The sequence below is a fragment of the Canis lupus genome, chromosome 11 (assembly GCF_003254725.2).
Source record: "Canis lupus dingo isolate Sandy chromosome 11, ASM325472v2, whole genome shotgun sequence".
NCBI lineage: Eukaryota > Metazoa > Chordata > Mammalia > Carnivora > Canidae > Canis > Canis lupus.
Window position 1 is genome coordinate 16,076,938 of NC_064253.1, and position 16,815 is coordinate 16,093,752.

Here is a 16,815-nt window from a genome sequence, read left to right on the forward strand (position 1 = left end):
TCTTAAAATTCAGTTCAGCTTTTTTAAAAGAAGACCATTTCAGTGATTTTCATGCATAAGGACTTTTCCTTAGCTTAATCATAAAACCAGTATCTTTCATTTCATTATTTAGCCTGGTCAGCTAAGAATTCTGCAGACCAATATGTCTTCAACAAACCTGCTAATTTCTTTACCACCTCTGTCTGAGATCCTTCGGTAATATTCATTTAAGGAGGATTAACAGTGGAAAAGTCACTTTGTTTTTCAAGGACTTTTCGAAAGTCTGTTTTTGGACTAGCCATATTTCCCCACCTCTTTCTGATCAGTGAGATGTAAGATAAGATTAATACCATTATAAATAATTAGTGCTTACACTGCCTTTCACCAACCATTATTGAGATGACCTTTTTTTCATAAATTGTTATGAACCAACTACATGTTGAACATCTGAACATTCCTCTAAAATGCACTAAAGTATAATCCACCCTGTGGGTTTTTTTTTTTTTTAATAAGATGGGCTAAGGAAACAGAACAGAATGTTAGAGTTGGAAGGGATGACAAAAACAACTCAAGTAAGTAAGTCTTTTATAAATAAAAAAGCTAAGGCATAGAGAGGTGAGGTGATTTTCCAAATTCTACATAGGCTACTAACTAGCTGTGAGGCCAATACTCAATCTTTGTACCTCCACACCTACCTAGTTACTGGTGATTTTTCCACTGACAACACCAACTGCTCCACAGTTTATAACTTTACTCATAGGTTTTTGTTTTTCTTTTAAACCAAGGATCTGGGTAGCTTAAAATCCTATCATAGAAGTAAATGCTAATTATACTCTTTAAGTTCCAGCTATGTCCACTACTTTTGCCCTCATTTGATCTAACATGCTCTATCCCTAGAAACAAATTCTGTGATTAGAAAAATTGCTGTAATTCCAACCTAAGTTATTTTGGGATGGGCTATGTATGATCAGGTTTGGGTGAGCCTAGAACATAAAGAATCCAAACCCAGAAGTGATTCCCATCTGTAGACTGTAGAAGTCTGACATATACTTCCTGCCAGAGCATACACACTGTCTTAGGTCCATGGACAATCCAGGGAGAGATACAGCAACTGGCTGGAAGAAAGTGGCTGGTGTCTTTGGAGAAGCGAAAGGAAAAGGAGCAGTGGTGCAGATGAGCTGTGACAGTGAACAGAATGCCAGCTAATCAGGCCCAATTTACCACCTCTATAATCCTGCATCAGGAAAAAAAGCCTTAGTTAGGATGTGGCCAGGTGGGATTTTCTGTCTGGAGTCTGTGGGTCTCAGGTAAAGAAGATCATCACAAGGAGGGGGAGTCTGTGGCAAAAACTAAAGCTAGCCTGTAAACCAATTCATTTCTGTGTATTTGCCCCTCATAGACAAGCCATGTGATTGTTAGCACTGGTTCTAGATGCAAATATGCTATGGCTTGACCACAAAACCACTGTTTCTGCCCCACTTTGAACGCATTTTCCAGAAATGATGAATATGTGGTGATTCTTCATGAATACTCATGCCTGGATCTGATTTGTGAGATGTTTGAAGGGTTACTGTGGCTTTGTAATTGAGATTTTTTTTTTACTTGGGAAGTAACTTTTCTTCCCACAACCATTGTGGTTACCTAGCAACAGGGAACAGTAGAACAGTAACAGGGATTCTGAAGCTAAGGAATGGGGATAATTGATGTCTGTCCTATGGACAGGGTACACCACTGGGCCTGGGCCTGACTTGAGATGGGAGAATGTTATAGCAGGAAATCCGTGGCCCCAGGGTCAGAAACCCCGGAAAGAAGCAGGTGAGTTCCCACCTCCTTCTGTCCCAAAAGAATTAATGGGGATTTCTAGATAAAGTAGATTTTACTTAGTGCTTCAAAGAAAACCTTTATTTAAAGTCTGGGGAAAAACGTCAAACAGACTTTGCACCTTATCCTGAAAAATGACCCCTTGCTTTGAATGGTGCTTTCATAGGGCAGGGTCTACACACAATAGGTGTTCAATAAATATCTGTTGAATGAATAAAATGTCCATTACTTCCTCTTCTCAAAATCACATACTCACCCTGACCATTTTATTGGCATGGGGAGGGAAGAGTGAGCCAGCCCTTTATTAGAACCACTGTAATGAAATGTCACCTTCACTGCTCCCTTGCCAGGAGACAGATATCCACAAAAGAAGCTAGGTCATTCCAACTCTCCTCAAATAAAAACCCAAACCAACTCTGGCTACAAATATGGCAGTAAAATTCATCTCCATAATTGATCTAGAGCTAATTGCTGAAAAATTCACATGTTGGCACAATATACATTTCCCCTTCAAATGTAGAAATATCTGCTACTTAGTATTTTCTGTTAAGCCTGGAATGGAGATGACCATACCTCCTCTGTAGAAAGAGCTGGATTGTGATGGGTGGTATCCTGTGATATGTACACACGTAACTGTAGCTCAGCTTAGTTAGGATTTAAAATGTATTTTCATTACATGAAATGTGTGGGCTTTGCTTTTATTCTTTTAACCTCAAGTCTGTGGTCCATAGATACTGTGGGAAATTCACAAATCCCCCCCAAAATTTTATGTGAAATGTTGTTTCTAATGTGCAAAAGGTCTGTGACTTTCAAAAGATTAATAGTCTTCAGGAGGGAGGGAGTCTTTTGTCTGATAAAGAAAATGAAATTTAGCAAACTCTCATTTTCTTTTAATTTCCCTGAACACAGCACCTGAAGAGATAATATGTCAATGTGCTGACAATTGGAGAGGTGAACATAATGTTACTGAATGGAGAGAAAATGCCCTGTGATTAACAACTTTGAAATGAATAGCCCAGTGTACAACCAGCAGGGAAGCCAAGTGAAAAGCAGGACTTTTCTCTCACTGCAAATTATCATTGGTGTTTTTGTTTTCCTGGTATATGGAACTGAGTGTTCTGTGCAAGTAGAGTGCAGGGCTTTGAGGTAGGACACAGCCAAGTACATACTACCTTGGTTAACCCTTAGGTGGGTTCAATTCAGCTCATTTACTTCCAAGCAGGAACAAACTGGCCCCATGTACCTGGTTGTCAGCCCTACTTTTCTCTCCCTCCTTCTCTTCTCTTCTCATGCTCTTGAGACAAATCTTTACAGTTCATAGAAACCAAATGGGAATTTGCTTCTATGCTGGTCTAAGAAAAGAGAGTTAGACCTTGGATGTGATTAACCTAGGGAATAAAAAAAGGCATTTTCCCAGGAAATTCTTTCCCATGAGATCTGGGTGTTCAATAGCCATATTTCCAAACCAGTTTTATTAAAATCTTGTATTCACGTGGACTAAGTGGTACCTGATTACTACTCCAACATACACACACACACACACACACGGTAAAAAATTTGGAAAACAGAAGGATATTTCACTTAAAGGGAGAAAATATTTATCTTCTTATAAGTTACTGAGAAAAAATGACTATAAAGCTGAAATGTCCTATTAATACTCCCTGCAGATAGAAATTAAAAGGATTTTCTCAGTTTTTCCATGAACCCCAAGGTAAAACAAAAACACTGCAATAAAAACAAGCTTCATAAATACATTTGTTAATTCTCATTTGTTTTCTCTCAAGGCTAATAGGCTTTCTAAAGCTTTTTTTCTCCTGAGTTATGCTAGAAACATGACTTGTACTGTGTATGCTGAGTAGCCATGGTTACTCTGAGGCCATGACTCATGACCTTTAAATATTATTGTCAGGCAGCCAAAGCTCCCTCACTTTTAAATCAGTAGTTTTGTTTCGGGCATTATTAAAAGAAGGTGGTTTCAAATAGTGTTTTCTCTCATATATTTGTGGTACATCTGAATATGCACATGGGGTACTGTACCCACAACGTTTTGTATTTTTTTGTTTGGCTTCATTCAGTGACCAAATATTAATTTCTTGCTTGGTATACCATTGGGTGAATAAAAAAACCAACAAAGATATTCCTTGTCCTCTGGGAGATGTCATTGAGGAGGGCAAAAACATAGGTTGGCAAATAATTATTTACATGATGAAATGTAATCAGGGCTGTAACTCCAAACACTGCTTGTAGACACAGAGACAAGAAACACTTTTGACCAGTAGGATCAAAAAAGCTTCAGGAAGAGGCAGAATTTGAGTCATGGTGTGAAGAATAGGTAGGATTTTCACAGACAAAGAAGGGAGCAAGAGCCTTCTTATCAGAGGAAACAACCAAAGAAAAAGATAAACACATACTCTGAGACCATTGGGTAGTAGAGTTTGATGAGTATCATTTTTGGGAGATGCACTGAGAGAAGGAAAAACTAGTTAGATGGTAAGAGGGGGCAGCTTATTAAGGTCCTTCAAAACCATTTGTTGTTTTGCCAAGCAACATGACGACAAAAGTTTCTTTTCCATTTGGTGATAAAGTAGAAAGCATCAAGTAGAAAGCATCAAAATATTGGTTTTTGCTGATTTGGTATGATGAGGGAAGAGCGATTATATCCCTCAGAACCCCAGTGTGTCCTTCCACTGAGTGGGAATCTAATTACTTTTGTTCAATAGTCACTGATTACTTTGCAAACATTTTAAATGGTTTTACATTTTTTGAAAAGTGAAAGGTGTGCACAATAACATGGAAATAAAATAATACATTTCATTATGGAGATAGTAGGTTAAAAAATAATAAAAGTGCCCTGGGATTTTAAAGTAAGGCTTATTGGTAGGCAGCAGAAGAACAAGACATTAAGATTGGGGGTTTGCTAAATCATCCATTTGTTCATTCATTCATTAAAAAACATTTATTGACCATCCTAGCCCTACTGAAGATCTAATGAAAGAGTAACAAAATAACAATAGAAAAAAATTCTCTATCTTCAAGAAGTTTGTATCTTCAGTTGGGAGAAGAGATAATATAATTAATAGGCAAATTCCCTAGTATGCTAGAAGGTGATAAGTATAGCAAAGAAAAACAAAACAAGGTGATGAAGATGGATAGAGGGCAGAGAGGTCAATTTTTTTAAAAAGACTTATTTATTTATTTGAGAAAGAGAGAGAGAGTAGTCAAACAGGGGAGAGGGACAAAGGGAGAGAGAGAATCTCAAGCAGACTCCCTACTGAGTGCAGTTAGACATGGGGTTTGATCTTATGATCCTGAGATAATGACTTGAGCTGAAATCAAGAGTTGGATGCTCAACCAACTGAGCCACCCAAGGCACCCTGAGAGGTCAATTTTAAAAGAGGGTGCACATGGTAGGTCTCACTGAGAAAGGATATTTGAAAAAAGACAAGAAGTGGAAGAAAGTCAAGCAGACAAATGTGGAGTATATGTTCCTAGCAGAAGGACTTGAGATGAAGGCCTAGATAAGGAGATTGAAGAACATTGAGGAAGCCAGCATGACTGATTAAGGATTAGATTAATTCAAAAAGGCGAAGGTGGAACTGTATGGGAGGGGGAAGTAGTGAGTGGGATGGAGTCTTAACAATGGATGGGAAGGGTAAATGGGTAAGACATCTGCAGGACTTCATATGCCATATATAATGGGTTTTGGCTTTTATTCTGAGTGAAATGAGATCCCTTGCTGCATGGTTTTGGGCAAAGGAGTGAAATTTTTATTATGGTAGATGTGTTGAAAATAAAATGTAGTGGGCAAAGATAGAAGCAGTGAGCACCATTTAGGAGGTTAATGCAATAATCCAGGCTAAAGCTGATGGTGGCTTGAGGCTTTAACCAGGGTGTTAGCAGTGAAGATGGTGAGGGTTGGTCAGATACTGGATATATTTTGATTATAGAGCCGAGAGTTTCCTGCTGGTTTGGATATGGATTCTGAGACAAAAAGAGGAGTCAAGGTGTCAGCCTGGGTGAGTGGAAGGATATTGTCATCATCAACTGAGATGGAGAAGACTGCAAACAGAAGATTGGGGGTAGATGTTAGGAATTAGGTTTGGAGATGGTGAAATTGAGATACCTATTGGACATCCCAGTGAAGATGTCAAGAACACAATTGCGTGAATGAATCTGGAATTCAAGGGAGAAGTCTGGAAATGTGTATTTGGCAGTGATTAGCATATCGATGAACTTAAGGCCATGTGGTTGGATGACATCACTGATGGAGTGGATATGAATGTAGGGGAGAGGAAACCTTAAAGCATGCCAAAGGTGAGAGCTCAGGGAGAGGGAAAGAACCATCAAAGGAAATTGAGAGGAAGCAGCAGGTGGGAAGAAGTAACCCTGGGACTTTAGGACGTCCTGGAAGCCAAGTGAAGAGAGTCTATCAAGGAGGAAGTGATGAATCACGTCAAAAGCTGTCGAGTAAGGGGAGATGGGACAAATGATCACTAGATACAGTAATGTGGAGATGGCTGATGAATGAAGTACAGTTTCTGTGGAATAGTGCTTGTGAGAGAGTCTGAATGGAGAGCTGCTTTAACATAAAACAGGAGGAGAGACAGTGAGAATATAACTTGGTTATAAAGGGGGTCAAGCAGAAAGGGAAGGGTTAAGAGGGCTTAAGATGCAGTAAATAACAGCATGTTTGTAAACTACTGGAAATGATCCCAGAAAGAGAGATTGATTGAGAAACAGTGTAGGAGACAAAGAATTCCCCAAGTCTGCTGTTTCACAGGATGATAGGCTTTCTTCCACTTTTTCTTCTTCTTTTTTTAGTTGAAATAAGATATTTTGCAGGTTTTCAGAACAGACTGTACTGTTCAGACTGCTTATTCTCAAGAGAACCTTTAAAGGCTATTTTATCTTCTTTGAGTGAAGTTTACATTCCATCGTTTTGATTTCCTTTAGAAATGTTCAGAAATTGACATTTGGAGGAAATACTTTATGGCAATTATCTTCAGTGTCACAGTGTAAAGATCTGTTTGACCTGCGTGTACAAGTATGTGCACACTTGAAATAAAGATTTGGAATTCTAAACTCTTACTTTATTTCAGCATCACGTCTGCAAGTTCAGAGTCAAATACACAACAAAGAAACAAAATACCGGTAAGAAATGAAGTTTGCATGGATTTTTTTAAAGCATTACAGTTAATAAAACTGTAACTTCTTTAATTAATGCTGAGATTTTCCTGACATAGTTTTACTTTCACAATTTGTTAGTAAAGATTTTAAAAATAAAACATAGGACACCCTTTTTTCAAGTGGAATGCAGCCAAGTGGGTAGAGTGCCAACTAAATGATATTACTGGGCTATAGGAAAGTTAGGTGAGCTTGGTGTGGCCTCATGATATCACAGACATCCTGGCTACTCCCAAGTGTTTGCTTGTTTGTAAGGAAATTTTGGAATTCAAACAAGGTGTAGTTTGAGTAGATCATATTATGTGGTTTATTTAGGCTAAGGGTTAAATTACAGTCTATTCTAGATATTTCCAATTCGTGCTCTTTCAAGTTAGCTGATGACATACCTAGCTTTGACCCTTAAAGTCTCATCTCTTCTGGAAGCTCTGTTATGCCTTGGGACAGCTAAGTCCTTTTTACCTGAGCCTCGTCTAGTACCTCAGCAAGTGTGAAGGATGTTGAGAAATGCTGCAGCTGCATGTTAGGGACATAGGAGCTCATTACAGTAGTCCTCCACTTTTATGTAAATTTGAGGATTTCCCTTAAAGAAAACATAAGCTAACTGTACTCTCTTGATTCTGTTTTAGTAAGGATCCCCTAGACTCCATAATAGACATTTCTGGAACAATCCTTTCAGTTCTAATGTAGAGGCAGTATGATACAGAGGGAAGTTCACAGAACTAGAAATCAGGCCCGAGTGTCCACCTCCAAGCTGTGTGACCATAACCAAGTCATTTAAACTGTCGGGGTCTTATTTTTCATCCATAAAATCAGGATGATGAGCTTTAATAGTCTACTTCAAATATGATGTTTGTGATATTAAAATGGTTGGTAAAGTAGTGGAGCATAATTGTCTGGAATCGATAGCATTCAAACCTTTGGGCCAGGAGACCACGTTCTTGGATTTCTCAATTTCTTCCTAGATTCAGCTGTTCTGCTCTACCACTCCTAACCCATCTCAGCATCACCAGGTAAGAACAATTGATCTAGTCAAGTACATATCCAGAACCCCACTCCTGCTGTTATTTTTTTTTTCAAAAACATTAACATCTCTTTTCTAAGTTACATTCATTTAGCCTGGCCTCAGACAGACTGGATGTATCTCTCAAATCCATAATTAGCTTCAGGAAGAGGGTTTTTGTTAAAGAAATAGAAGGCAAGGGAGACCGGCTTATACTAGTAGAACATGAATTTTATTAAAAATCTACTTGCTAACTGTAGTCATCATTTAATCTTATATTGTTTTTTTTTAGCTAGCAAAAAAAAAAAAAAAAAAGAAGAAAGAAAGAGAGAAAAAAAACCCTAATAATAATTTTTTAAATATGTATGTTGGAGCTATTTATAATTCTGTGGCCCAGTGAGAAAGTATCACTCACCAGTACCGTGTGAAAACATTTTCTTTTCTCTGCTTAGAACCCTCATGTTAGCAGTTAAATTGAAGTTTTGGAAATGAGAAACTTCAGCTCACCAATCTCTGTTTACTGCCTTTCCCTCTAACAAAGCTAATCAATTAGCACCCCAGAGGTAACCCTCCAGTTGGCCGCATATGACACTGCAAAGGACAAGGTGCCAATTACCACATTTAGGATTTCTGCCCAGGGCTCCCAATTAGCTTCCTGGAGTTCAGAATCTACTGCTTTCAATTTACATTTAATACAGTCTGGAGCCCTGGGGCTGCAAAGTAGCTGGGTCTGCTGTATTCTACTATGTTTTTACATTTCTAAAAGAATACATTTAGCTGGAGGAGGTTAGGATCAGAGACTCAAAGCCATAAGACATCCACAATTAGTGCTGTCTCCTCATCACATAATTCCTTTTAAATCTTGCAGCCCTTGGAATGGTCACTTAGCAGAGCCAATTGTACTGTGAACCGTAGGAAACCATTCTGCAGGTGGATCTCAGATGCCTCTCTTAAATAGTTCAATAGAAGACATTGAAATAGAAGGATGAAATCTGTTTAATTGTGTGAAGATATCTCGATCCCAAAGCATAAGGAAACATGCTCCACCTATCTGGAGATGGTGATTCCCTATTTGTCTTGACTGCACTGTTTTCTGAATACTGCTTTAATTTTTGGGCTGTTCTGTAAACTGCCTTCTTAGAGCGAGAACTAGCCTTTCGGTGTTCAGCAATGTGTCCCTGGAATAGTCTCTGATACCCAAACAGCACTCAATTAGTACTGTTTGAAAGAGAACAAATGGACTGAGCCCCAGGCATAGTCCTGGGTGATTGACAGATGCTGTCCTTCTGATTCCTTACAGCAGCAGATGGCGGTGGTTTTCAGAATCATCACTATCATACTGACACTTTTGTTCTAATGATTACCCATCTTAGAAATTAAGAAATTGAGATTCAGGGAGCTTGGGAAAGATTTCAGCTATTGAGTGATGAATGGATATGTGTTCACCATACAGTGGGAACTTTCTAGGATAATGAGGTGTTAGTATTCTTAGAAACAGGTCTCACGTGCCAGGTTGTCCCTGTTTACCTGCACCCTATGCTTCTGGGCCCATTGGAAGATTAAAAATGTTATTTAAACTGTTGCCTTTGCTGCATTTTAATATCTTCTGACAGAGAACAGCTAATGCATATAAATCATCTCATTTGAAACTGTTTAGGAAATAAAAATTCTGTTGTAAGGAGTCTTGGCCTGAACCAGATACCTGGCTCAGGATTTCTCCCTCTGAACTATTCCTGACAACGGTGACACATAGAGATGAATTATGTAAAACATATGATGTCACTGGTTATATGGAGTTGCACAGCCACAAGGGAGGATGTGGGTATGAATTCATTAATGCTAGAATATGTATGAAGTATTTCACTCATTGTCCAAAACTAAGCTTATTATAAAACCTCACAAACCATTTAACTTTCAAGCTGTAATTTAGTGATGACTTCATTAAAGAATCCTTATTTTAGGTGCCAAAATATGAAAGCACTTTATTTTTAATTTGCAAGGTCAAATTCATGGCACACTACATAGAAAGTCAGCTTTGCAAAATGACCTTCAAGTAGATGAAAGACTTGCATTTGGTAAACTGGGGAAGGCAAGCAACGTCTTAAGTTGCATCAAATTGTATAAATTCTGGGATCCCTGGATGGCGCAGCGGTTTGGCGCCTGCCTTTGGCCCAGGGCGCGATCCTGGAGACCCAGGATCGAATCCCACGTCGGGCTCCCGGTGCATGGAGCCTGCTTCTCCCTCTGCCTGTGTCTCTGCCTCTCTCTCTCTCTCTCTCTCTCTCTCTCTCTCTCTCTCTGTGTGACTATCATAAGTAAATAAAAAAAAATGAAAAAAAAAGATTAAAAAAATTGTATAAATTCTGTTCTTTTAATACTTGGTATGATATAGAATTATGTTTACAAGAAGAAGGTATATGGTCTCACTCTGATATTTCTAAATTTTAATATTCTAAAATGGCTTGCAGAAAATTCTTCTCATTGAGAAGCAAACTTCCAAATCATTTGTTAGTATATTACTTGTGCTTTAAATGACCATTTCACATGATAAAGGACATATTCTGACTTATTCTTAGAATGAGATCAATAAATAACTGTATTTCTATGTATATTTAAATATAAAGATTTGTGGCTCTTCTAGAAAATGTAATATTCACTCTAATTGGTAAGAAATGATGTCTCAGGACTTTTTGTTTGGGGTTTCTTTCCTTCCTCTGTTTTCTCCCTCCCTCCCTCTCTTTCTTTCTTTTTTTTTTTTAATTTTTATTTATTTATGATAGTCACAGAGAGAGAGAGAGAGAGAGAGAGGCAGAGACACAGGCAGAGGGAGAAGCAGGCTCCATGCACTGGGAGCCCGATGTGGGATTCGATCCTGGGTCTCCAGGATCGCGCCCTAGGCCAAAGGCAGGCGCCAAACCGCTGCGCCACCCAGGGATCCCTTCTTTCTTTCTTTCTTTCTTTCTTTCTTTCTTTCTTTCTTTCTTTCTTTCTTTCTTTCTTTCCTTTCTTTCTTTCTTTCTTCTTTCTTCTTTTCTTTCTTTCTTCTTTCTTTCTTTCTTTCTTTCTTTCTTTCTTTCTTTCTTTCTTTCTTTCTTTCCTTTCTTTTTCTTTCTTTTTTCTTTCCTCTTTTACTAGAAGCAAACTTGACAAACTTGAAGTGTACAAGTTCATGAATTTTGACATATACATACAACTCAGTCAAGAGAATGATACTATCCATCACCTCCAGGAGCTTCTAATGCTCCTCTGTAATCCCTCTCATCCACTTCTCCCCACCTGCCTATAGACCATTCTCAAGGAAGCACTAATCTGCCTTGTGTCACTGTATATTATTTTGCATTTCCTTGAGCTTTATATAAATGGAGTCATATAGTATGTACCCCTTTTACCAGTTTCTTTCACTTAGCAAAACTATTTTGAGATTCATCCATGTTGTAGTGTGTATCAATAATTCCTTTTTATTGTATTGAATGTATCCATTTGTTTATCCCTTCATCTGTTGGCTGACATTTAGATTATTTCCAGGGTTTGACTCTTATAAGCTGCTATACACACTCATGTAGGGCAGCCCCAGTGGCACAGTGGTTTAGCGCCGCCTGCAGCCCGGGGTGTGATCCTGGAGACCCGGTATCGAGTCCCATGTCAGGCTCCCTGCATGGAGCCTGCATCTCCCTCTGCCTGTGTCTCTGACTTTCTCTCTCTCTCTGTGTCTCTATGAATAAATAAATAAATAATCTTAAAAAAAAAACTTTAAAAAAATAAAAAAATAAACACTCACGTACAAGTGTTTGTGTAGACATATGCTTTCTTTTCTCTTGGGTGAATACCTAAGAGTGAAATGATTGAATCATTTGGCAAATATACTTAGAATTTTCTTAAAAACTGTCAAACTGGTTTTCAAAGGAGTGGTTTCATTTTACATTTCCATCAGCTGAGTAGGAGAGCTTCAGTTTATCCCACATTTACTCTCTCTGGTAGGGTCAGTCTTTTAAGCTTTAGCCATTCTAATAGTTGTAGTAGTATCTTATTGAGCCTTTTAATTTGTATTTCTTTAATAGTTAATGGTGCTGAGCACCTTTTCGTGTGTTGATTTGTCATCTTCTTATTTGGTGAAGTATCTATTGAAATCTTTTGTCTCTTTTTAATTTGTTTATTTTTTATTATTGGATTGGAGTTATTTATGTATTCTAGATACAAGTAATTTTTCAACTACTTTCTCAAGTCTGTGGTTACTCTTCTCGTTCTCTTAGCAGTGTCTTTTGAAGGGCAGGAGTTATTAATTTTTATGAAGACTAATTTATCACTTCGTAGTTTCATGGATCATGCTTTTGGTATCTGATCTAAGAAATCTTTGCCCAAGGTCACAAATGTTTTCTCTTGTTTTCTTTCAGAAGTCTTATAATTCTAGTTTGCACATTTAGGTCTATTGATTGATTTTGAGTTGTCCTTAATGATGACTCAAAGCTGTGTCTTTCTTTAGGAATTTCTCTCAGCTGAAAAAGCTTTGCTACCCCAGTGTCCTCCCTCTTCATGGGATCATCCTGCATCCAATGACTGGTTGATGCAGGGCCATAGGACCAGCTCTCCTTCCTCAGATCAAGAACTATTCTGAAAGGCCAGACCTGATCCACAGCCCCCATAGAAACACTGAGGCTACTGTCACATTCCTGCTTTCCTCTTTTTAGGTGTTGCTCCCAAGAGCCACCTCCAGTAAGCTGCTCCCCAGGGACCCTAACCTAATAGAATCACAAAGTCAAAATAGATCTAACCTAATGCATAACGTTTTGCAAATGGAAATTCATAGGAAATGAGAAACAGCCACTGTACTGTCACTTAGGGCAAGACAAAAGATGAACAGGTACTGTCATTGTAATTTTGATAGCCCTTCAGAGAAATATTTCTTCATAGAAGAGATTTAATGAATATATGCTCATAGACTTTCAGGAAGAAAAGTCTTTAATAAAGCATGATAGGGCCTGGGAAGCTCGATGCTTGAGCGTCTGCCTTTGGCTCAGGGTGTGATGCTAGGGTCCTGGGATTGAGTCCCGCCTCAGGCTCCCTGATCCCTCTGACTATATCTCTGCCTCTGTCTCTGTGTCTCTCATGAATAAATAAAAAATATATATATTTTTTAAAAAAGCATGATAATGTCCATTTATTTGATCTAAAAAATTGGCTTTTCCCCAGAAAAGAACACAAATATAGAAATTGAATCTTCACTTCTGGGGATATCTGCTTGTTATCTAACTAGTATCTAACATTACTGTATCTGGAAGAGTAACATTATCTCCTCAAATGCTAGAATGTGAGACGTTTGTTGCTGTTTTTACCCATTGTTCAGCCTTTCATATAGTTTCTTTCATGTTAAGATCTTGCAATAAATGAGAGGCTGATTCATATCATATTCTCCAGCACCCATCCTCACGCTGTATAATCATCTCAAGTTTCACCTAACCTAAATTGTATAGACCAAGTGCCATACATAAGCAACTTCAACAGATTTCAGGTCAAGTAGTGCATAGAGTGGTGATAGTGATGGCAGAATTGTAGTTGGTGAGAAAGATCTTCCTTTCCTTTAGCTTTTATCAAGAAAGATCAAAACTTCACAAGTCATTGCAATTTAATTTGATTAGCATTAAAATTTTTGTATGCTATCAGTTGCAGGTGGCAAATGGCTTAATATTTTATTTATCTAAAGGGTTTATTTCTTCTTCACAACATCCATCCAAGGTGTGATAGAGAGGGACTCTATTCATCAGTTACTAAGAGACCCTCTGGATGGAAACCTCACCTAGGAATGCACTTCTGCAGTCCTGGCAGGCAGCAACAGAAGGAGGGATAAACTGGAAGTTATATGTACCAGTTCTCTTCTCTTCATTAGTCGAAGAAGTCATATGGCTTAAACAGTTTCAAAAGCTGAGGAAGTGAAATCCTATCATGAGCCTAGGGGAATTTTCAAAAATATGTTGGTGGACAAAACTACAGCAATATAAAACTAGTTAAAAAAAAAGAATCAAACTAAGGAAAAGAAAAAGAAATGATATATAGATAGATACAAAATAATTTTCCATTTTAATAAGTTTTATTTAACCTGAGAACAGAAGCCATAAAAAAAGATCTTAGCAGTTCAAAATGAAGTTGGCCAAAGTACTAAGAAGTGTTCTTTAGAAAATGACCTATCATAAGCAATTGGGCCAGATGACCTATTTCACTTTAATTTCTACAATAAAGTATATGTATAAGAAAAAATAAAGTCCTGTTTTCACATGCAAATGTGTTCCTTTATTTAAAAAAAAATGTCAACAGGCAAATTTAGAAAACATGGCACTGCAACAGATTGTTTACAGATAAGGTGTTTTTCAGAATTTCCCCACGAGGCATCAGTGGCTGAAGCATTTGAGTGTCTGCAAATTTGTTTCATCAAATGCCTATGACATTTTTTTTCTCCATTTGGCTCCTTTATTTATTTATTTTTTAAAGTATCTTTAAGGTTGATTTATTTATGTATTTATTTATTTATGTATTTGTGTATGTATGTATGTTTAAAGGTTTTATGTATTTACTCATGAGAGACATACACAGAGAAAGAGGCAGAGACACAGGCAGAGGGAGAAGCAGGCTCCATGCAGGGAGCCCAACGTGGGACTTGATCCTGGGTCTCCAGGATTAGGCCCTGGGCCGAAGGCAGCGCTAAACTGCTGAGCCACCCGGGCTGCCCCTATTTGGCTCCTTTAAATGGCAAAAAGTTTCAAACAACAGGCACTATTGGGGGAAAGCAAGCCAATTTGTGCTGTGTACATTTTATTTTCTATGAGGGTAGAAATGTTGAGAAGTCAATATGTATAGAAGGAAGGAAGTTGTTAAATACAAAAATGGGACAGAAATTAAATATATATATATGTAAACAGATAAAGGTTAAGTTCATATATTTAATTTACTTCCAGGCCTACTCTGAATCAGTATTCTGAATAAACTAAAATTTCATGTAAAATTTGCTCAACTTCTCAAACCTGAATGTTTAGATCAGAGGAAAACATGGCAAGGAGGATGTGTGTTTTTGGACCATCTAATCAATCTGACTCTGAGAGCACACTTCAATTACTGTGCTCTGAAGAAAAATACTTCCCAAAACTTCAAAATTTCCCTGAGAGAGGATATCCTCCCAAAAGCCTAAGACAGTTATTCAATCTAGCCTTTCCCAAAGGACTACATCTCCTCAAGACTGGAAAGGTGACCTGGGAGGGAAAAGCACAAGGATGAAGGCTCTACGGGATTAAGGTTGGCCTCTGGCTGCCCTCAGTCTCATCAGGCAGATTGGATAACATCGGCTTAATTTGTTTTGATAGTTTTGTGAAACTGAAATTTGCTGCTGGGAATAATAGCCCTAGGTCGTCATGTCAATATCTGAGCTATTTGTGTTAGATCAACTATCAGAGTCAATTGGTTATTTCAAAATATGTCTAATAATTTGAATCAATGTGATGTGTTATTTGTACTTAATGAGGTTCAGAGAAATCGAATGTTTCTCTAAGTTTTGATTAGAGTTTGCTTCTTCAAAATGTTGACTCTCTTCTTGGACAAATGTATGCATTAATACACAAGGATGAGAAACTAATTTACCCCCCAAATTCTATATCTTGCAAGAAAACTTACCACTATTTCAAACCATTTATGAAACATTTATAAAGATTGAAATTAAGTAATAGAAAATATTTGTACCATTTATTACAACATGACATTCTTAAAATGTTAAGGTCTCACATAAATCAATGAGGAAAAAATGAGCCCTTTAAACAAAGGACACAAATCACAATTTACAAAAGTCTTAAGACATACAGATATCCAATAAGATGTCCAAATTTGCAAATATCATATGTCCAAATAATAGAAGGCAAAGATGCTAAAAATTTAAAACCTTAGATATCATATTTACCTGTAAGTGTGACAGATATAAAAAGGACTTAGGAGGAGGGAGTCCAAGGCCAAGATGGCAGTATAGGAATATCCTGAACTCATCTCCTCCCACAGACACACCCAATCTATAGCTACACATGAATTATTTCCCTTTGAAAAGATAGGAAAACTAGATGAATTACTCTAAAACAAAGTATCCAAGGATCACTAGACATAGGTAGGAGGGGCAGAAACAATCTTGTAAAGTCCCACCCCCAGTCACAAACACAGGCAGAAACACAGTCTCATAAACCTTTCACCCCTGGCCACAAACAATAGAGAAGAATCTCACCAGACAGGCATGTTACCTGGAGGAGTAAGGCATTGGTGCCCTGCATTGGGCACCCCAGCCCCTGGGATCTATACTGGAAAGATGAGCTGTCAGTATATCTGTATTAGAAAACCAACAGGGCAGATGTTCAAGAATCCCAAAGTGCCAGGGGAAACTGAAATTTCCCCTTTTGGAGGGCTCACATATGGTCTTGCTCCACCCCAAGACCCAATGAAAATATAGCTTGAAAAATACCTAGACTATAACTGAAGGAGAAGGAGATCTTGGGGCTTTGGCTAGGGGCTGGGTGCTAGGAGATGGCTGAGACACTAAGAAATGGAGGCTCTGGGGGAACACCATTGTTGCACTTTCCATGTCCCCTGCTAGTACCAGTGGATGAGCTCAAATACTGCACCCTCCTTTGCCTTAGTGGTACAGCCAACGATGAGCAATTGGGGCATTTGCTGAGGTGGGAGACCACAGCTGGTTGCAGGCTCCCTTGATCCCTGGCTGGGAGAGGTGAGTGTGCACAATTGTGTCATTCTGCTACTCCCAGCCTAAAGCAAGCATGCTCTCAGAGAAAAGGCATTCCTTTGCTGCATTGCTG

At 38.2% G+C, this 16,815-nt stretch overlaps 1 protein-coding gene across 11 annotated transcripts in view; it reads left to right on the top strand.

The window, feature by feature from the left end:
* Nucleotides 1-1,642: 1,642 nt before the first annotated feature.
* The window catches only part of CCDC192 (coiled-coil domain containing 192), a 212,417-nt gene continuing 197,244 nt past the window's right edge, over nt 1,643-16,815 (top strand). For 9 of the 11 annotated variants that reach the window (XM_025432676.3, XM_025432680.3, XM_025432677.3 and 6 more), the window contains exons 1-3: nt 1,643-1,794; nt 6,900-6,951; nt 7,947-7,994. In XM_025432676.3, coding sequence (XP_025288461.1) covers nt 1,733-1,794; nt 6,900-6,951; nt 7,947-7,994 — 162 coding nt within the window. In that variant the 5' untranslated portion in view covers nt 1,643-1,732. The remainder of the gene's footprint in view (nt 1,795-6,899; nt 6,952-7,946; nt 7,995-16,815) is intronic. The other 2 variants (XM_025432679.3, XM_025432683.3) reach the window with 2 other exon arrangements.